Genomic DNA, 23,763 nt, shown 5'->3' with positions numbered 1-23,763 from the left:
ACTTTTAAGTTTTTTCACATAAAAATATTTTTTTTACCACAATATAAAACACATATAAATGTTATTAACCATGTAAATATAAAAACATATAAAACATTCCAACCACTTTTGTATGGAAGAATATCCCTACAGTCAATATCTTATTTTGAAAACCATAAAGGTTTCTTCATTCAACGCGTTTCATAGATATACTCCACTTTTTCAGGAATATTTTTTGAAACCTAATACATAATAAAAAGCATGTCAAAATTTACAACTTTAATCAATGAATCATTTTTTGTATATACAGGTAGTCCCCGGGTTAATGACATCCAACAAATGGACGATTTCTAGATTTGAAGGCATGGAGGAGGAGGGGGGCGGTTTGAATGACTTGCAGAGGAAATCTTTTGCTAAACAAAGCTGAGGTTGTGGGTGATCTTAAGAGCTGAGCTGATCTCTAACATCTTGTAACTCTTTACTGACCAAGACAAACTCTGCAGTTTTTGAATATCAAAGCACAGCTTGCTCCAGAAGATAATGAATGTCTAGGCTGCATAAAGTTTTTTTTTTTGCTTTGTTTGTAATTAGCTCACAGTGAGGATTTTATACAGTAACTGACACCATACTGCCTAATATTATGTTGAGACAAACATCTGTCCTAACTGCATTTTTTAAAATAATGTACCTGTTCCAACTTACATACAAATATAACTTAAGAACAAACCTACTGTCCCTATCTCGTATGTAACCCGAGGACAACTTGTATATCAAAAGTCACAGCACACATGCCACTTGAATCAGTTGTAAATTTTGACATTATTTGTATTATGTGTTAGGTATTAAAAAAAAAAATAAAAAAAAGATTTCTGAAGAAGCTGAGTATGTATATGAAACGCGTTAAATAAAATGGAGACCTTTATGGTTTTCTAAATAGGAAATTGAATGTAGAGATATTCATTCATACAAAAGTGGTTATAATGTTTTAAAGTTTTTATATGTTTAATAAAATTTAAATTTATTATGGTAAAAAAATATTTTTATGTGGAAAATATGAACGTCTTAAAAGTCCCTCATATGTGCAAGATTTACTCATTTCTGTGAAATTGGGTTAAGATTAGGATGTGGTATTGGTATTCAAGCTATAAATTGCAGAAGAACACTATTCTTTTTATTACTCCATAAATCTCTCATAATAAAGCAATGGGGTTCTGGGTTAATTTTCCATTTGCTATCTGCATGGAGGGTTAACGCTATTGGCCCCGGTGTATGTACAGTAAACCTTTCAGATTTTATTTCTTATATAACTCAATTTCATATTTTGGATAAAAGGTCCACCCCAAAGTGCAGAGCATAAAGTATTAGGGCTATAAAACCAAGTGAAATAATTCTACAATAGTATGAATTTACCATTCTGGGTTTAGCGATATTTTTTTTAATATGCCAATTATAAAATGTGGAATACGCACCCAGTTTCTACCCATTTAAAGAAAACATTTCACACCTTGTATTGCTTGTATTTTTAGATTTTTATCAATCATTACTGCAGTGCAAATTGAGATCAGTCTGTATTCACAGCATTAAAAACAGGAGAGCTAAATAAACACAACATAAGATGTACAGAAATACACCCAAAAAACAATATCAGTGAATAGAACCATATACAAGATATTGCCAGCAGACTACGGAGGAGAAAGATTGTCATCAGTAGTATTGGAACATTTGAATATGAAAGAGAACCTGTCACTAATGCAGTAATCCAACATTTTGTTTCTTAGGAACATCATTTTATAACTGGTGACAGGTTCTCTTTAAATCACACAAAAGGCAAAGATTTAGCAGTGTACAACATCCAATATGAACATTGAATTGGTTGCTGTCATCACATCTACTGCTCTTTTATCAAAAAGGTAGGATTATTTTAAGGATTGCTATACAGCCTCTGAAGGACTGATCCAAGGCTTGTCCACGTACACTGTCCTATGTCTACTGCAGAATCAAATCACTGATTACAATACAATGTTTCCAGGCGTTGTGTAAGGGTGTGAGCATGGGGTGCTGGGGAAAAGTACAACACGACACAACGAAGCCTTGCATCTGCTACAACTGCAAGGGACATACCTAGACCTATCCATGATCAAGCCAATTTTTGGCTATTATATACCAATGCTTACACAAAATTATGCTAGTGAGACAAAAGAAAAAAATATATAAACTGCAATTGTTGATTTCCTCCTAAAAATGCTCTTTGACTGGCTGTCATTAATAACGAATGGATTCAACAATTTCCAAGGCATTGACCTAAAACAATGATGCAGAATAGGAGTTCTGGCCATTTTAATCTGCACATTTGTTCTTGGACAGTTACATAGATAATATTTATGTCAAAGATACAGAAGGGAAACCATTGGTTGGTCAAGAGGTCCAGCAATGGATGCCCCACTGGAACAAGCTCCAGTCCGGGGGGCAGAGGGGAACCTTAGCAACAAGTGGGATTATTGGACTGTATCCTTGCAATGATCACAAATTACCATTTTTTTTTCTTACAATGGAAATGCCCCACAAATCATTTTGGTCTGTAAAAGAACATCTCATGGTTATTGAGTTCCTGTATTTTTTATAGCATTGCAGCATGTGCTGTTTATATAAAAGTTTAAAACACGAGTAAGGTAAAAGGTTGTTTAAAACATAAAAAGCAATAGAAGTCATGGCCTGAAAACAGCAATAAAACCTCATCATGGCCTGTGTTTGTTACAAACAATATGAAGTTTGATCCACAGAATGACCTTCTACTTTCTTCCAAGCCTCGTAAATGTCAGAAAGACTGTTGGGAGCCAATTGTTAACCTTCAGTTTGGCTTACATATAAAAACAAAGTATATTATATCATATATACCATATAACTAAATGTTTGTGGACACCAGACCATCACATTTAAAATATAAACCCAAGGAGAATAATTGGCCCCATTGTGTGCATCAATACCAGCCTCCACTCTTCCAAAGGATTTGGAATTCATCTATGGGAACTGGTGACCAATTAGTCACAGGAAAAAAACATTTGTGTGGTCAGAAACTGAAGTTGAAACAGGTGACTTGATTTGCAATTGGCTTTTCAATTCACCCAAAAAGAGAGGCCTGTAGCCATAAGAATTTAGGCACATGACGGGGGGTGGGAAGTCTAGCCCAGGGGTGGTATGGGTTAATAAAATGTAGGTATTAGGAATAGGATGAGTTGAAAGGGGCTAGATGGAAATGAAAGGCCCTCTTTTGGAAGAAAAAGTTTAACGCCCACCCACCCCTTTTATAGTTATAATTATAATTTGAAAGTGGGGTTATTTTAGCGGTTGGGGTCTTGGAAGGCAAGGATCCAGTGTATTGGTAAAGTGGTGGAATTTTGCAGATGGGATCCTTTTTGGTGGGGTCACCCCCTTTATGGTGAACAGATGATTATGGCTCCCGAGGTTGTGCTGGGCAGCTAGGGGCCAAGGTAGAGATGTTGGAAGAGTTAAAGTCTTGTTGGGTGTGGATTTTGCCTTCTGAGACCTGTAGCCTGGTTGTTTGGGTGTATAACCAGGCGTATGGAGTTTGATAACATTATGGATATCGTTGTTATGGTTAGGTATTCTTAAAAGGGAGGAATTAGGTTATAAAAGGTTATATTCAATGTAATAGGTTTGCGTTATATAATCCCGGTTAAGTAATAATAATAATAATAATAATAATAATGGAGTGTTATGGTAATGTATGCTTGCATATCAAAAGTCTAAATGTATTTATTTGTCATTTATTTATTATTTGATATTTGTTAATTATTGAATGGTTAATTTATTTAATGGTGTTTAAATAAACCGCTGCTTGCCAGCCAATTTCAATCCAAGATTGGTGTCTGGGTATTTAATGGTGGGGGAGTGGTTGGTAAGCAGGTGGGGGGTCAAAGGGAGGCGGAGGTTCTGATGGTGGTGGTGAAGAATGGGCTAGAAAGTCCAAACTACCCTCGTCATGTGTTTCGTAGGGTTGAGGTCAGGGCTCAGTGTTATCCTCAAGGCACAAATTGTCTAAAATGTCTTTGAATACTTTGCCCTTACTCAATGATTTGGAGGGGCATCCACATACCTTTTGCAATCTTTTACAACTTTGTATGGATGCTAGATGGCTTTATGCTGAATGTGTAGTATTCAGGATCCAATTACAATGAAAGGGCAATTACAATTTAGTGTTTCTCCATTCTACTGATCTGAGCACTGTTGCTCAGTGGATATAATGAATTATCATCAGAAGGTATGTTTGCTCTGCACGCCCCCATTCAAACATAATAAACCTAAGTCAATGTAGGTAGGACTCACCTGAGTACACAAACTGTAAAATCTGCTACAGATTAGAAAATGGTTTCTTGTTATAGATTAAATAGAACAAGTGAACACTAACATCACTACCCTACAAGTACAACTTACAATCAAAACAAGCAAAAATAAGACAATTAAATTGCAACAATGCTAAGAAAATATTTTTCCAGCAGGTAGTTATCATTTAAAATGGTACTTTTATCCAGAAATAAAATTTGCTTTATGTAGCAACAGAAAAATAGCTGGTAGGTGGAACCGTCATATTAACTCAAATGGAAAAATTCATATTGGGAAATGTAAAGCAGAGAGCGACTCCAATGATTAGATACTGGGGACTTGCGGAGAGACAGGCTCCACACAACGCTCCAAAACACTGAATGGAAACCACTTCAATGAAGAAATAGGAGGATTTACCAAAGTTAACTTAAAATGGTTCTACAGATCTTTAGATAATTAACACTCTATGGATGTGAGAGCTGTATAGGATTTAAGCTTTCATCACAGCCAAAGCCAAGATGGACTGGCTGTAATGGAAGGTACATGAAGATACTGGTAGAGTTCTGAAGTTCTCCAACCCAAAGGCAAGGGATAACCATAGTTTTAAAGGTAAACCAATACTTCTGGGCTCATTTTTTATTCTGGATATCTAAAGTTTCGAAATATGAAGTTTCTTCCACAAAGTCACACATATGCATACCTTAATCTACAATCTCATTACCACAATGAGGGAAAGTACTTCCAACAGCCCCCAAATTCTGAACCCTGGCCATCTGCATGGCAGGCAATCAATTAAAATCTCTTGCACCAATTACAGTGTTGGCATAATGACGTATTTGCAACAAGACTAGTCAATTACCCCTAAGGCTAGCATACAGAACTGCTCAAGTTGACTGTTTGCCATAACCAGCATCAGGGAACCATAAACAATGATATAGATGGAAAGGGTGGCAACAGAACAGGTCAGTAACCCCTAAGGTGGCATACAGAGCTGCTCCAGCTGACTGGGTGCCATAACCAGCACGCAGAAGGTGGCAGATCAATGGACCATGCAATAATTACACAGATGCAAAGGGCAGCAACAAGACGGGTCAGTTATCCTAAGACTGACAAACAGATGATCAGATGATCAGTTGCCATACCCAGCATCTGGAAGGTGACCAATGCATTATTGGCATAGATGCAAAGGGCAGCAGCAAGACTGATCAGGTATCCTGAAGCCAGGATACAAAGCTGCTCCAGCCAATGAGGTGCCGTAACCAGCACTGAAAAGGTGAAAAATCAAAGGACGCCATATAAAACTAAATGTATATAGATCCTAAAATCTGTGGAATAAGCTATAGATTCTCCAGTAGTAGTGGAGGGTAACCAATGAACAGAGTTCAACTTTAAACATCCATTGTTCTCCCTCCATCTCCCTACAATGATCTAAACATGTCGAACTGGAACCAGGAATACAAGTATAAATGTTTTATTTTTAGGGGACCTTCCCTGCATGTCCAACATATAAAGCCTTGAAACATCTACAAAAGACCACCAAGTATTCCACTAATAAGTGATTTCAGATAAGGGCTCATACATTACACAGCCTTCATCATTTAAGAAAGAGAATGCAATTAACACAACAGCCCCCTGAACTTCAATAGTATAACAACACTAATAAGTGAAATTCATAAAATGGTCATGTTCAACTGCCATATTCTTATTGGAAAGAGTCACTCCACCGTGCTTGTGGCAACCATTGAACCTCTTATGTTCTATTCCCATATCGCCATTGAGAAGATTCACTACACCATGTTTGAAATGTTAACCACTGAGCCTCTCAAGTTCTATTGACACATCTCCATTGGGAAAAGTCAACCCGCCATATTTGTATTGGGAAACTTTGTTCCTGAAACAAAAGGTAATAAGCAATTTTCCAAAGGAGACACTTGTTCCAGTGCCTATTGGCTAAAACTACTTATAAACAAATTGACTTTATTGTGCATTTTGATTTTTTAATACAAATGTTGATTTTGATTAAAAAAAAATCCTATCAATCTTACTACTACATGGGAACATCTGTATGGCCAAGTTTAAGAGTGTTACTTCCCTAATTTCTGTTGTGGCTTATACAGGAAGTGATGGGAAATCTCCCCAATGATACAGATACAGCAAGAAAAAAAAAAATTACCTAGGGGATTTAGACCTTCCCTACTGTAAAGTTCATTAAAAGCCAGGTGGTTTCCACATTTCTTTCCCCTCCTCCCCAAAAAGATTATAGGAAATATAGGCAATATGATTCTTCTTGAATATCACACTCTCCAGTTTAATACGTGGTTTTGTGTTATTTTTATCGACATTCACGTTTCAGAAGTGTTTCCATAGTAACATAACTAAATGACAGGATCTATATTGCTTTATCTTTTCTCAACTTCACGCTTTCCTTCAAGTGTTGAACATAAATTAATTAGTGGTATTTTAAGTCCCTTTTAAAAGAAAACAAAATGTTTTGTAGTTGAAGTCATGTCCTTCAGACGAAAAAAACAAAAAACAAAACTAACAACCACAGCAACCGAGACGCTGTAGAGGAATCAGTAGTGTACAGGGGTTGAGCAGTCTTAGAAATGGCATTTCCATCAGAGGAAGGCGCTAGGATTGGCTCGTGGATCCTTCTGATTTCTGTATCTGTAAGTCAGCCAAACGCCGAGGATCTGGAAGAGAAAAAAAGAAAGATTAGGTACTACCCAGTGGTGGATGCAGCCATGGGGCCCTTGTGCTGTCCCCTACCCCCAGCACCCTACCATGGTGAAGAAGAAGACCAGTGCAGGGATTAGTAAGGGAAATTATTCACCTGCCCCAGACTGGGCACATGCATGTAACTTTTCTAGCCCTGCAAACAGCTAGGGGAAGAAGGGCAGGTGTACAGGTGGACATGGGACTGTACTTTGGGCTCCCGCTAGCTGAGGAGTGTCCGGGGCACTCGTGCAGTGGCACACTTTGCACACTGCCATGTCATCCTCTAGTACTACCCCTATATACACCATATGGCCAGACTTTGTGAACACCTGACCATCACACTAATAGGACCTTGTTAGACATCCCATTCCAAAACCATGACCATTAATGTAAAGTGGCCCCTTCTGATTAGATATCAGCCTTTCTGTTCAGCTTTCCACTCGATTTTAAAATATGGCTGTGGGAATTTGTGATCATTTATCCAAAAGAACCATTGTGGGATCATGCATAAATGTTGGATGAAAAAAATGGCTCACAATCTTTGCTACAATTTGTTGCAAATGTGTTCAGTAGAGTTGAGGTCAGAGCTTTGTTCAGGACATCAGAGCTCCCCCCAAGCACATTGGTCACACCATGTTTTCAGGAATCTGACTTTATACACAGGGTCAAAGTCACCCTGAACTAAGAGCAGGCCTTCACCAAACTGTAACAACAAGGCTGGAGTTAAACAATTGCCTAAAATATCTTTGTATTTCGTAGTATTAACAGCGTCCTGACCTCAGTTATTTGGAGGGGTGACCATGTTTACAAACGTTTGTACATAAGGGGTCTGATTTACTAAAGACTGGAGAAGATAGACTATTGTAAAAGCATCTGGGTGATCCAACAAACATATCTTCTTTAGTCTCTGAGATCCAAAGTGTGCTATTGGCTGAAAAAAATTGTTTACAGCCCTCCATAGCTGCACAAAGTACACAAACATTGTAATCTTCCACTTCCAAGTGCTTCTCCCCAGATGGCCCAGACTAAGGGCAAGTATTGCAGCAGTTATTTTATTACTTTCTTTCTTATTACTTTTATTACTCATTGGAGACATTTCCTCTTACTTTTAGTCAAAATAACTTCTGTAAAGCTCCAACTTACCTCTGTAAAACTGAAGAAGAAACCGATGCCACCTACAATTCTCAGAACCTCCTGAGCGTGCTGCTCGATTATGGATCCACACGTCACACAGTTATGAGATGCAAAACACGTCTGCAAGAAGAGAACATGGTTACATTATGTGTTAGGCATAAGTATTTGTGATGATCAAAATCAGAGAAATTTGGTTTAATGTGGATTTGGGCTTTAAATACATGAGTTTCATCCAGTTTGAATTTCAATTTTCATGTCCAGGTAGATGTGGTATTGTCACACTATAGGTATGATAAGCGACCCCCAGAACCACTTCCTAGTAAAATGGAAATTTTCATCACTGGCGAATAGCATAGTTTCTGCACAAAATATTCAAAGTGTATTTGAATCATACACTTTTAAAATAATGCTGCTGACCTCTTTTCAGCCTTCCAATCATAAATAAACTTGCTGATTAGGCGGCCAGTCTATCACTTTCTATTTGCAGTTGGCTATGTCGCCTGCAGGGTCCTATAGAGCCAGCATAAACTGGCACACATGTGCAATATTTGCTGGATCCATGACCCCCTCCTGTCCTGTATCAGCATGCATAAGCAGTTTCTGATGTGCCCATCAGTATAGCTGAACATGCACTGCATCTGCATTGTCCCTGTTCAGTGTACTGTGTATTATTAGAATATACTGAAAAATGTTTGAAGAGTACAAGCAAATGCAGAACAATGCCGATATGCAAAATGTAATGAGACTTGAAGCCATGATATCAGGGGCTGAGCTTTTTTTTTTTTGTGTGCACTCTCCAACCAGATCCTCAGATAAGTCACACTGAACAATATGGAGCCAGAGACATGGAGGACCAGAATAGTGCATGGCCACAAATACAGAAAAATAAATGATGAGCAACCTGTAAAGCTGCAAAATGTCTTCCATATTACAAAAACAAGTCCAGCGAAATGTGACCACCTAATACTGGATATTTCATGGGCAATGTTTTCAAAAGTACAAAAGTACAAAAAAATGGAAAAAAAACATATAAGCAAACTTGTTTTATTACACTTACAGCTTCACAGCTTTCATTTTGATTGAAGCTATGAAATCCGCAGCAGTTGAGGTGTTTCTCAATGTCAGGCCTGGCGTTTTCTGTGTGGTTCCAGCCCATCTCCAGGAGTTCCCTCTGCAAGATACAGAACATCAGAATATTGCTACAGTCAGTAAGTTTCTGGTTTTGCTCTGTTATACCCACATGCAAGCGTTCCACTACTACCCATGTGAATTAGTTGTTCTGATCAGTGTAAGACCTGTATTGAACCCCAAATGCTGTCAGATCCGTATTGAACCCCAAATGTTGTCTTCAGTACATGTATTACCTTACCATGATGGGGCATTGTAATATTTTATTTAAAATCATTATGATCAATTGCCACAATCAGAAAATGTTGGCAACTGTGACCCAATTCAAGCTCAGTTTTTGCATAAGCTATACCGTATCCCTGAGCAGCAGATCCAAAAAAATTAACCGCAAATGCAAATTTTATGGTAATGATCTTTGGAGTAAGAGCAGCAAATGTGTAGCCAATGCATGCGTAAGGATTGTGTTGATCTTTTTTGTGTTCATCTTGATTGTGATCATATTATTGGTATAGCTTTGGATAACAAACAACAAGCATAGAAAGAGCAAATATATCAGAACAGCAAAATAAATACCGTATGCTGGAAGTTCTAACCCTTCATCACTCTATTGATACAATGTGTTTGATTTATTACAGCTGTCCAAGGCTGGGAAGGAAACATATTCATTAGTGAAGCTTAGTGATCCAGCAAACCTGAAATGAATTTCCTCTATTTGCTAGCAAGTTTTTTGAATACTAAACAAGATCCATTTCAGTCCTACTGGATCATTCAGCTTCACTGAAGTGTATCCTATCCAGCTTTGGAGAACTTTATTAAATCAGGACCAATGTATTTATTTAAAGTTCTTGCATCTTCCTTTAAAGCAGAACTCTACTCTTCCCTTCAGCTTTGCACGGTTGTACAGGCTATGCTCCGGTACTGAAAACTACTGGTTTTACTGAACACATGTACAGCAGAAAGCTGTAAATCAGATTACGCCTATTTCCCCACAGCCAGACTGTCACAACTCTTTGCTTTCATTTACTGGACTTCAGCCAATCAGGAAGGCTCAGCATCACATGTGGCAGAGGAAGAAAGCAGTGATTTTTTCAGAAAGCTACATACAGCATCCTATCATCCTTTTCTACTAGCCATGACCTGCCTGTAATTATTGATGCTACTGGGTCTAAAAATAAAGTAACTAAAAAAATATTTTTTTGAAAATGAATATTAGCATGTTGATGAGATGTTGATGTTAATAAAAATATTGCAGAATACAGTTCAGCTTTCACATAGGCTATGTTCACACTCTGAGGTTGCAGTACGTTTACAGCTTTCTCATGCCAGGGCACCGCTGTCTCTTGGATGATGCTACATGCAGCATCTCTTGGTGGTAGCTCTATTGAGAATGAATGAGGGGGGCAGTAAGTGGTACGGTACCACCAGCTGTCTAATGTGCAGATGTTAGTTCATTAAGAGCAAGTGCTGCAATGCAAGTGACTGAGAGGCTGGCAAGGACCCCGCTGGATCGCCCGATCAGGAAGCAGGTCTGTAGCTGCCATTAGGGTCCCGGTAGGTAAAAGTTCACTTTTAATAAAAGTCATAAATAAATACCTGTCCCAATTCTTTCCAGATATGAATAAAAATCTGGGGTTTCACGTCAATGTTAATAAAATCATATGAAAACGATATAAAGGGAAATGTACACTCTTTTTAAATAAAAAATATATAGAAAAAGTTAATAAACTGTACCTGCTGATCTTGGTTTATTGCCAACGAAGCGCAAGAGACAGAGAACTGGACTACAAACACCAAGAAAAGAATGATCATGTACTGCGCACAAGATATTAAGGATCATTTGGAAATTATTTGAGTAGTAAAAAAAACTGTAATATTTATTTGTTGCCACAGCACCCTGTTCTATGTATTTATTGTACACTGGTATGTTCCTGTACCCATCTGCTTTACTTGACAATTAAGCCCTTGGTTAGATGTTCCCGCCATGGAGCCAGTTATTATATACATACATATATATGATGTTTATTTTTTTGAAACCTTGTATTCTGCCAATATTTGTAAATGTATGGAAAGTGAAATTTTGCTGAATCATGGTCATTTATCATAGAGCAAGAAAATGTTTGTCCTTCAATGGTAAGACTTGTAAGCGGTGGAACAAGTTTATGGAAAATGATCTGTAACAATTATCCTTACATGTGCACCATTGGATAAATCTTACCAGAGAAGTCCAAATGGTCCATACACCATAGGAGGTTTACAAGGTGATTTAGGCAACCACAGGCGAATTGGAGATGACTGTTCTTTATCACCTATCATTGACCAATAACAATTTCTTATTACTGTGGAGGTCTGTTTATAAATCAGTGAATCTAATATTCACTAAACATTCTCTGGTGCAGCATCAGCCACTGCCATTGAAAACATGAGGATCAGAAAGACTGGGCATCAGACAATGCTGATGAATATCAGATACACAGCTTTATGAATGGGACCCTTGTAGTGTATGTAAATGCAAAATTCTATTTCAATATCTTTGGCATGAAGTCCTAATTTACGCAATTTTCCTGAACAAGTAATTGTTTGCAATTTCAACAGATTCATAAAAACAAAGTTGGGACCCTGCCAGTAACTGTACTTCCTATATCAAGGTGTTCTCTCCAGCTCCTTTTAGCCGGACACACCACCCAGGAGTTTTCAGTAACCACCCTGATGTTTTTGGGTGGTTACTGAAAAGTTGGGTCACAATACAGGGGCCACAACCTGCCTACAACTTCTTCTGACCCAGTGTAAAACATTTCCTGGGGAGAATACTGGGCTTACAACACTAAGCTGTCGCCTTGCAGAAGCACAAAAGATCAATACCCCCAAGTTTTATGTTGCTTCAACAAACTGGAAAATTTGAAATGTAATGGACACAGATGATTGGTTAGGCACTGGGCAATCATCATTTTATAAACCTCCAATCCACTGCATTCAATTATTATCAGATTATTTGTGTTGAGTAAAGAACTGGCAGCTGCTCCCACTAATCAAACATTGTGCTGCATGGTGACTCAGAGTCACACCTCTCCGACAGACGCCCCAGGGCTCGTCAGAACACGCACAATTATCCACGCTGCACACATTGTAACGAGTTACTTCCAATTTTTGCACACCAGTCTGCAGCACAAGGTGACATGGTGACTTGTTGAAAAGGGGCAACATAATAATGTTATACTAAATGGTGTATATGTAAAATTACTGGACAAACTATAACATGACCTTGGTTGGATAGAATGGTTACCTAAAAATTCCAAAACAAATACAATGTTAAACAATTATTAACTAATATTAAAAAAACATTGTATATTCACTTTTATATGAACATCGTGCTCAAAATTGATTGTAAATATAAAAGTTTTGTTTCTGTCTAATCGATCCGCTACTGTGACCAACAAGATATAATGTATGGCCAGCCTAGGCAGTGCAGGAGTAGCTCTGATGGAGTTTATTAAACAGACAAGTAAGAAGTTTACCTGCAGAGGAGATATGGAATGTCTGCAATAAAAGGACAATAAGGGAACAAAGTATTTTGGAGATAGGAAAAGTTCCACTTTATATGTATAGAACAGTATGCATGGAATTCATATCTATTATTATATGTATTATCCACATGCAGTTGTACAACACTTCTCACTATAGTGTTGCATTAAATGGGGAAATACCAATAATGCCAATATTTTTGCAGTTGTTATCCCCTTCACAATCTATACTTAGTACAATAAATATATATGAGCTGAGGTTCTGAGCTTTGCAAATACATTTTAAATGTGTGCAGCAACCTTTTTGTACTGATTTTCCATCACATCAATCTGTGCAGGTGAAATTGTAACATTCATCCCCAAAATCATTGAAACCTATTTTCTTATAAAACAAAAGTTTGGTGTCAACTTTTCACTCATTTCCCAATTCAGAGTTCTGCTAGCTGTTCATTTACAGAGCTCTAATAAAGAAGGTGGCAAAATGGTAATAAAAATCTTGGCACATTGACAATTTTTTAATTATGTTATATTTTGTTTTATGATAAAATTAAAAAAAAAAAAAAAGTCTAGTTGGAATTAGGTTTTTAGGTCAAAAGGATACAAAGAACAGCAACACCTGGTGGTGTTTAATGGCCCCAATTAGACCAACAAGGGCGATCAGGAACAAGAGGATTCCGACAGCCACCGCAACACCGACCACTCGGAGGCTGGAAATAAGTCCAAATCCGATTCCCCATGCTGCAACACCGATCAGCAAGAGGCTGACCATCTATAGGAGACAAAAGGCAGAAAGGTCAGAGGTTTACCAAATGTTATAGTACATTAATAATAGGCAATATGTGAGGATGATTGTGGAAACAGACAGAGAGATGGGATGCAGAGGGGAGAGATAGAAAGAGGAGAAAAACAGTGACAGAGAGAGATGGGAGAGGAGAAAAAAATGAGATTGATTGCAATAGGTAAATTAGGAAGAGATAGGGAGGGTGAGAGAGAGAGAGAGGAAAGGGGGAAGAGGGGGAGAGAGAGAGAGAGCGCGAGAGAAGAAAGGAGAGAAGAAAGGAGAGCGCGCGAGAGAAGAAAGGAGAGAGAGAGCGCGAGAGAAGGAGAGAGAGAGCGAGAGAGCGCGAGAGAAGAAAGGAGAGAGAGCGAGCGCGAGAGAAGAAAGGAGAGAGAGCGAGCGCGAGAGAAGAAAGGAGAGAGAGCGAGCGCGAGAGAAGGCGAGAGAAGAAAGGAGAGCGAGAGAGCGCGAGAGAAGAAAGGAGAGCGAGAGAGCGCGAGAGAAGAAAGGAGAGAGAGAGCGCGAGAGAAGAAAGGAGAGAGAGAGCGCGAGAGAAGAAAGGAGAGAGAGAGAGCGCGAGAGAGGAGAGAGAGAGAGCGAGAGGAGAAAGGGGAGAGAGAGAAGAACTTATAAAAGGAAAAGAAATAAATAGACTATGCAGAAAATATCAAATATATAAAGACACAAGCTATTACTACATAAATGAAGATTCATTTTATAAAGTGCTAAATGTACAGTATAATATAAACATCTACAGATCACACACCGCAATTCAGTTTATTTCTTTGTATCAATGCACATTGTTTATCCTCATTCCTCTCATTAATATCTCCCTTCAAATGACCTGATTTATCATTTCAGCTGTACATTATTTTGTTTCCCAACTGCAATTATTTTACTGGAGGCTCATATTAAGCTATAAATAACAACCCCAGCATAAGGAAAAGATAACAGAGGACAACTGCATCATGTCTACTAAGAGAATGTTCAGTGTGCTAAATGATAAAACAAGGTGACTCAGGGCTGGTTATGTCACCTCAGATAACATCATGGATGAGGCCTTCCGTGGAGTCAGGGTGAGTCACCTGGTCACCTTGTAGCACCAGATCTGCTTTTACCTTTACTCCGAATACCTAGAGAACAAAGCTCAACAAATACAGACAACTAGACAACAAAGCCCAAAGAATTAGGTCCGAACTTTTCAGTGGATGCAGAGCCCAGCACACCCCCCATACACACCAGTCTGCAGCACCCTTACTGAATTTTAAGTAGGGGGACTTCATTGGCAGGGTCAATATGTAGTTGGAGGACTTCTGCACCACACATCAATATTTTTTTTTTTTTTTAAACATGGTGCAATAGTTCTTCTTAAATCAGGTTTACAAAGTTAGTGTCACCCAATATCGACATTATCTAATCACCGTAAAACCTAACACTACTCAGATCTCTTTTTAAAAGCTCAGTCGGCCATGCAAAGCCTCTCCTTTCATCTTTCAATTATTGTGTTGTTCCAGCAATACATCATTCTTATGTGCAATAACACAATGCACAAAGCTTTTCTTTACTACCTTTGAAATATTTCCGTGCAGCAACTTGCACACAACTAACACACAGAACAGGAAATCAATGAAAACTATTTGTGTTTCCTTCCCGGTCCAGTGAGTCCCAGTGATGAGTGGAAAGGACATTGTGTGACGGGAAAGGATATCCCCTCGTAGAAGAATGTCCAAGCCTTTCTCTGCAGGAAAAAAGAGGTCAGGTTCCATGTTGGAATGACACTTGTAATGAAACACTGTGTGTCTATCTGGTGTGCTATACTATATGTCCAGGCTCTGAACATGCAAGAAAAGTGTTTGTTACTGTGTTTCTCAACTATATTCCCCCCTGCAGTTCACTAAAGTCATGTATGTACAATATTAGAGATCATAATAAACCGGCAGCCTTTTTAAACTCCAAACCTATGAACACCTGAGATATCAAGCCCAAGTCATGGATACAGCAGGCAAAGGTCAGAACTCCTCTCTGATTTTCATTGCTGTCTGTATACTGAGTGGGATTTCCAATTAATATTGATCCCTGTGACACCAGGACAAGAATTCAATCTTTGTTTTACCTATTTAATACCCAAAACACTTGATGGCGTGCAAGGTGTTTTAGGGCCACCACTTGGGGGGACAGAACAACAGCACCCTGCATATATTATATATATATATATATATATATATATATATATATATATATATATATATATATATATACAGAAAGGGACACCAACGTCCATATGTTAGAAATGCTTTCTGTGGCATTGAAGATCATCTGACACTGGAGAAGAGACAAAGAAAAAGAGGAACCTAAAACTATGGCAGATTAATACGTGACAGCTGTTCACTCCTACGGAGGAGAGCACAGCGGGGTGCTGCTTGGTCGTCCTCTCCCCTTCGCATAGAACAGAATGGTGCTGTGCATGCAGATCTTATTTGTTCGTCTGTTAGTGGAAATGATCACAACAATTTTCGGATGTACATTGGATGTCCCACTTTTAGCCTGTCTGATTAAGGCAGATGGTTATTGCAGAAAGGGTGAGGCGATGCTCCTTCTGCAGTAAGTGTTCTTACCTGTCTAACTGCCACCCAACTGTCAATTTTGCTGAGCTGCGCTTCATTGTCAGAGAAATCCAGCAATTTTAACTACCCTTGCATGTGCCGGGAATAATCACCGGAAAACTTACACCAATAAAATGGCCAAATATCATCATCAGAAAGTAAAGAACAAGGAAGATGGCAGTTGCGGGTTTAGTTCTACTTTTACTGTCATATGTCCTACTGCTGGGTACCTTCGAAAGAGTATGTACACCTAACTGAAGTCTAGGAATAACAGTAATAATAAAAAATGAATGTGGGGTGTCCTGCAGAGGGGAAGGATGATGAGTGTGGGTCTGTGCTTCTAAAAAATATTTTGTTTATGTGTCCATCCCTAATTAAAAAGTTACCTTCTTTAATACTGTTCTAAAACAGGAAAGGAGGGGAATTTTCCCCATTGGGATCAGAGACCACATTCCGCATTCATTTACAAAAGAAAAGATTGTGTAGGCAAATCAACACTGTTAAAAATACATGAAAATATTAGTGGCATTATCTTTGCACATCATGCTGATCACCAGCTTTATATATGGGCCACTAAAATACCTCAAAATGTACATATAAATAGAATAAGAGAGAAGGATTACCTTCCCGCACCCTTTACAACATATTCTTTTTGTCAATGAATTGGGAGCACTTTGACGCTGCCTAATTCACCCAGTTTTCAGCGTCTCTATGGCCACTGGCACAGATCATTTAATTCAGTATACAGTGGCTACAACCAAAGCTAATAAATGCTGATAATAATCAGGCTGGCCGCAGTGTTATTCAAAAGTATCGGCACTTCCCTCTAGGACAATGGAATCTTTTGTGTGCTCAAAGCCACAGTAACAATCTCGGGCCTGAACAATGAAAGCAGATTGCTGCGGCAGCTAATCACAAGCTTCATTCACAAAGCTCCTGGGTCCTCCTCGGCTGCAAATGCCACATTCCTGGTAAAAGCCATTTCACAGAGTGGACACAGAAAATGATAATTATTGTCCTAACATTACAACAGATCTTTCACGTTTGAAATAAAAGCCTAGTTTTTAAAAGCATAATGAAAAGGGAAAATTTAAAATATTTGTACAACCATATACTAGAAAATGTGAGGTATGGTTGTCACCGGGACAGGAAGGCACAGGGGTGCAGGGAATGATTTTGCTGCAAGTTTTTCTTAATAACTTGCTTAGGGGAATAAAAAATGACCTAATTTAGGGAGGTCATTTCTTGGGGGTATATTCAGCATAATCCAGTTTTTATTTTAGATTTCTTTCTTTTAGACGTTTCTTGCACCTGCACCACAGCAGGCACAAGCTTCCATGGACTCTATTGTTAAATCAGACATTCCCTCAAACATTCCCCTGTGGGAATCTTCCAGGTCCATGTGTTCCAATAGCAGTAATTATTTCCCCCCAGGGAAAGTTTAAGGGAATGCCATATTCCCTGTTTTAACAATAGAGCCCTAGGAGACATTAAAGGTCAATTGAACCTCTAAAAACAACCGTACTTCTTTCTCATTGACTTCAAAACTTTTTTTAGACAAAATTTCCTGCTTTTCACTTAAATTTAAACTTCAAGATTATTCATTCCTAACAGATAACAATGAAAATGTGTTTAGAATGTCTAACCTATGCCCTTTCTGCTAAATGTATTTGTTTATGTCCTATCTAAAGAAATGTCTATCGTTTTCTGTGGGGACACAAAATACAGATTTTTACAGTACAGTGGCTCTATCCCTTTCATGTTATTAAAATTGAGCTTTTAAAGCATAAATGTTTGTTTCTTTTCTCTGGTTTTTATTTCAGAAAAAATGTTGGTGGTACCTTCATCATACCAGGCCGCATTTTCAAAATGGCCACTGTCACACTGACAACAGAGGCACTTCTAAGTAATTTTCACTTGCAAAACACAGTTGGATTAACAGATATCTTGGGTGAATAATATAGCCAAATCCGCAGCTTCGATGTCTGGTAATAAGAGCGTTTATTTAGACATTATCCATCAAACAGGGCCGGCTAGAAGGTCTGACTGAAATTCCTGGGCTTGACAGTAACACGGCAACAAGCCACCAAAGCCCTGCATTCAGCCAGCAGATAGAAAGAAAACACGGCTACTTAACCTCCTGTCAGAGGTATTTGAATGGGTCACTGAATCTATCTCATAGGCCGCAGCAATGGCTGAATTACAAATGGCGTCTCCATAGAAACAAGTGCGTGTACATCGACTCACATGGAGGATAAAGCAGCGGAGCTGTTCAGTGATGTCTGCTTGGTGTAGAGAGAGGAACAAGTAAGGAGGTTCTTTCTACAAATATATATATACAAAATTATATATTTTTTTGCTAATATGGTACTTTTTGGCTTCCCTAAAATTTAAATGCAGTATAGAAGTATGTTTATTACTGCCTTTGTCCTACTGGGAAGATTTTTTATTACTTCCTGTTCTTGCAACATAACAGAAAGTGGAAGAAAATCTCTACAAGAGAAAGCGAAGGGGAAATTAATTTTTGAACTCCATACAGGCATGCAAAAATCCTCCTTGTAAACTTGTTGGTGATTAATTCCAGAAAGAACAAACCAAGCAACTAGGCTCCGTTCCATGGAGAATGGAGGACAAGAAGAGGCATCCCGCAGCATCTTCCCTTTTTTTTTAGAAAACAATAGTGCCTATTCAGTGGCCAGCATTGGTCCCCTATGCAGAACTGACTTAGACCTCATTCCCTGCTGATCTGACATTGGCCCATGTTGGCTAAGTAGGAGCACACTTTGCACCTCCTTATGTGCACCCCTGAGGTCATTTGTGTTGATCATTTCACATGTCACTAAAGCTACGTACACACGGCAGATTTTTATCGCCCGATAATCGGCATCGGCCAATTATCGGGCGAAAATATTCCATGTGTACAGTCGGTGTCGTCCATCGTCCGGACGACCGACCTGCCGGATCCACGGACGATGGACGACAGCCGATCGTAATGAAAGGGAAGGGGAGAGCGCGCAGCAGGGTGCCGCTCCATCGCTCTCCCCCCTCCCCTCTCCATAGAGCATGAACGGTGCTGTATGTACAGCATCGTTCATGCATCTTGCAGCCCCTTGTCGTTGGAAAGGATCGTGAAAGATCCTTTCCAACGACAAAAATTGCAAGTGTGTACGCAGCTTAAGCGACATCAGCTGGAAAGTCGCTGAGTATCCGCTAACATTCAAAAACCAAGTGTCAACATGCAGCTTTACTTACTAGAATGAGTGTCCCCATTGAAAGATTTACCCCCCACTTCCTGTTCTGGTGACAAGTTTTGAATTTCCTATCCCTGTTTTGGTGACACTGATCACTGGGATCTAGCCTAATCCCAAAAAAACTGATAGGGGTCCTAAAATCTCCTAATTCCATCTAAAATCAAAAAAAAAATGTCACGGTCACAATCTGGTTGGATAAAAAAAAACAAAAACATTTATTTACTCGGGTGTGTAGACAAGTGGAATTTGGTGCAGTCCGGTGTCACTTTTTATTAGACTGTCAGAGTTAATTAGCATTACAAAAACATTCAGAATCAGTTTTGTGGGATCTTTTTGTTGTCCCGCACAATAGGGTCCCAATTTACAAAGTGATGCTGAAGGTTTTGTTTAGCACATGGATTCAGGAACCTTACAATAAAGTAAAAGCATGCACACCAGCTAGGACACATGGGAGAATTAGATACCCATGACCTTTAGGTGGCTGAGCTTTACCCAAATTGACAGGTTCACTTTAATGCCCCCACCCCAGATGTATACATTGGAATTCCTTTTGCTACTTGTTCAGTTGTGCAGAGCAAAAAGAAAGCCCTGAGAAAGTGGCTGGATGCAAAGCTTATACAGGGCTTTGGGGTCCCCGTGTCAATGTGCTGATTGGCCCAGAGCCATCACAGGGGTCATAGCACGTTTCTGCATACCTGGAAGTACCAGGTAGCTCCATCAGACTCCAGTGCTGAAAAGAACAGAAGGATAGTGAAGGAAAGGAAAGTATATGCTGCCAGAGAGGAAACTATCCTATAAGGTACGGCCCAAAATACATGCACCAATCTAACTGCAAGAAACCGTTTGTTGTTTTTTCTGCATAAATAAATGCAGCTAGAGGAAGTAGGCATTTGGATTTAAATTGCTATCAGACACATGTATTCTGTTGCACGATATCCCATGTTACAAAAACGTTTCCTCCTCCTTTTCTTCACACTACTGGTCTTAGTAGGATCAAGTGATCACCTATTACTTAAAAGTTACTAATTCCCCTGAGGAAGCCAACTGGTGAAACGCGTCGGGCACGGAAAGGACGGTACTGTTTGTGATCACTGAAAGACTGAACTATCTAATAATACTCGGCTTACTGATATCATTGTTTATTATTATTTAAATTGGTAGGTAAAATATCAAACTGTATGCCAAAAAAGCCCCTCCTTTCCCCATTCTTTTCTTTTTATTGAATTGTATATATCTGATTTAATGGAGCTGGCTTTAAAAAAAGATTAACTATATATCAGAGAAGAATCTAGCCTTCCTCTTTTTTTTACTGGATGACCTAATTCGCTTTCTGCTACTCCTTGAAGATCCAATCATTGGCTGGTTTTGGGGCATGGACCAAGCTGTATTGTCTAACTGTACTGGAGAAAAGTCTGGTCACTAGCCTGACTTTACTGTTAGGAAGAACTGCAAACATTGTCAGCACTGGATAGAAAGAAATGCTAATTTTCTCACTTTACCGGCTCCTTGTGCTGCCTTTTTTCAGTTGAAACTCAGCTGCAATGAACCAATTCTGCTTGCATTTCAAGACAAAATACTTAATAATAATGATTACAGAGCTGCACTCATTTGTGTCCTCTATTTCTGCCTAGAGTTTAGTTTTAATTAGGTTGGCACTCCAAGCGCATTATTATAAATTTCTTCATCCAGCAATTATCAATCTTCAGAGTATCTACATTTATATCTCTAGCGTGCAGCTGAAAGGGGTTGTGTGATATAAAATGAGATGTTTTATACAATATATAAATATTAGCAAGGTTGTATAATGACATTCACAGCATGGAGAATCAGGTGAGAAGCAACATTCCCACCACTGAAGAGCAGTCACATGACATCAGCCTGGGAGATGTGCCGCTCTGGGGTCACATGACACCTGCCTGCGAGGACACTTGGATGTGATCACATGACGGCAGGCCATGACAATGTGCATAATGCAGGCTGCCTTTTAGCGGAGTGCGTGGCAACAGCACAGAAGAAGGTGTATTGTTTCATGCTGCCTATCGGATGTTGCTCTCAGTGTTTTTCCATGCCACTCCACGACTCTTTTTGGCGACGAACACAGAAAACACAGAATAAGGATTTTTCCTACTAAGAATGGAATCTAAAAAATAATTGTTATTTACTGCTTATGCAGGAAAAAAGAAATAAAGAGCACCTGTTAATAAAATTAATGAATCAAACAGGAGTGGGATAAGGCAGAATGGTGCCCTAGGCAAATGATTACCCCCGCCCCCTTTGTGACGTCAATTATGAGGATTGCAATGTCTGCCATGGCCCCATTGGACTCCAAACCAATACAAGTGGCAGGCAGGTGCACAGTGGTGACCAGCTGTGCTATTCCCCTACAATATTGTAGCAGCATGGAGTTTGCAGCTAACCCCCGGCTTATCCACCTAGGCTGCAACCTTAAATGATGACAGCATTACCAAACTGTATTGTGAATCAATGTTCGCATGTGTTTTCCATCTTTAGGATCCTTTAGCACACTATGAGTTAATTGGTGGCAGAGGATCTTGGTGCAGAAGAGGCTGGTACACAAACAAAGCATTGCATTTACTTAAAGTGTAACTGATGCCAAATCGTTTTCTCATTAGACCCTGGTCATTATTGCAAAAAAATGCACATTGGTGTGCTTGACAAAAAATCATCTCATTCTTTAGACTGAGGTTACCAATTTCAAAAAATGAATGTGCTATCTCTCTTGTGTGGCCTGTGCTACAGACTGCTGTTGTGTAGCTCATTGCCTAGGCAGACCAGATCACTTGATCTCTGATAACTAATCAGCACTATGGAGACTGCATTATTTTCAATCAATGGAAGACAATGGTATGAGGATCATTAATTCTTCCTGCCTATACATAGAGAACTACAATCTATAGAAGGAAACAATAAATGGCCGCATATTGATAAGGCTGTTTACATTTGTACCTGTGATGACATCTGGTATAATGAAACGGAAAGTCAGACATTGTAGGATTCATGTATAATGAATAAGCGTGCAGAATATGCTTGGGGTCCCTGACACCTGCAAAACCCAGACATCAGTTTGGTGGCGCTTTGCCTTTCCATCTCCTAACTTGCTATTAGTCAGAGAGGATGCCCATCAGAGAAATAGGCATCACATGTACAATTTTATTCAAACTAATCAGCCAACGTGTTTGGGGGCCAGTAGACTCCCCCTTCATCAGGGCTTTTAGAAAGTATATCTGTTGGCCGACACTCATAAAGCAATAAAACTAAGATCTAATATGACTGAGAATAGCTAGTAGACGGTGCTGGTGCACAAATCTCTAACCATGAGCAAATCTTTAAATGAGAAATGGCCGGTTCAGTAACAGGGGGGCTTCTATAGCTCTGGCTTTGCAAAACTTCATGAATCCCCAACTTTTTGTAGTGAGTCACTGATTGTCCTGATGAAGGAGTTTTCCATCCCCTTAAATGTGTTGGTGGTTGCATTTGGATAATTAAAGTCACTTTTGGGCTCACTTCGGCTGTGGCTCTTTCTTTGTAATTTTTTATAACCCAAATGTCCCCTGGTTGGGAGAACCACCTTAGCCCCCATGCCTTATGATCAGAAATCAGATATAGGCCTATCGGTGTTCCAGGTGCCTGCTTCCAGGACACAATAGGGAGCCTGCCATCATGTACATACAGAAATATAAACTACAAGAACATAATATAATGCAATAGCCCTTGGCAGCAATGTTAATTCTCTACAATGCCCATGTACATGCATTACAATTTTTATCGACTTCTAAAGAGATTTGTTGATATATATGCAGTAAATCAATCTTGGTTTAATTGTAATTTATTTTAAGAGACAGGTTCACTTTAACCAAGCCTGAAGTGCTTCTACTTGAGTTCTCTCCACCACCACACTTTCTGCTGACACATTCCGCACATAGCCAGCTCATACATCAGCGATATCACACCACTGCCGGACAAGTGGAGGCTGTGCTGCCCTTTGGACAGCTTTCACTTTTATTATACATGTACATTTACATAATGTTTATAACGCAGACCACAAGGCCTTCAAGAATGAACTTTAGCAAGCACTGTCTATAAAAAGACAACAGATCTATGACTCATTTCATGCCTTCCCCATCATGAGTCTAAAGCTACGTACACACTTCCAATTATTATGGTTGGAAAACGAACGACGAACGTTCATGCACGATATATACGACCGATCGTATAGCACCGATCCTGCACATAGAGATAACGACACGATCGTTCGTAGATATTGTACACACAATAGATACGATCGTTTGAGC

At 39.1% G+C, this 23,763-nt stretch overlaps 1 protein-coding gene across 1 annotated transcript in view; it reads right to left on the bottom strand.

Moving 5' to 3' along the window:
* Positions 1-1,484: 1,484 nt before the first annotated feature.
* Positions 1,485-23,763, bottom strand: part of TSPAN13 (tetraspanin 13) — a 31,777-nt gene continuing 9,498 nt past the window's right edge. The window contains exons 2-6 of the mRNA XM_072412967.1: positions 13,420-13,587; positions 11,032-11,112; positions 9,230-9,343; positions 8,182-8,292; positions 1,485-7,013 (exon numbers count right to left, since the gene is read on the bottom strand). Coding sequence (XP_072269068.1) covers positions 6,939-7,013; positions 8,182-8,292; positions 9,230-9,343; positions 11,032-11,112; positions 13,420-13,587 — 549 coding nt within the window. The 3' untranslated portion in view covers positions 1,485-6,938. The remainder of the gene's footprint in view (positions 7,014-8,181; positions 8,293-9,229; positions 9,344-11,031; positions 11,113-13,419; positions 13,588-23,763) is intronic.

The sequence above is a fragment of the Pyxicephalus adspersus genome, chromosome 5, assembly GCF_032062135.1.
Source record: "Pyxicephalus adspersus chromosome 5, UCB_Pads_2.0, whole genome shotgun sequence".
Classification (NCBI taxonomy): domain Eukaryota; kingdom Metazoa; phylum Chordata; class Amphibia; order Anura; family Pyxicephalidae; genus Pyxicephalus; species Pyxicephalus adspersus.
This window is presented reverse-complemented; position numbering and strand designations above follow the sequence as displayed.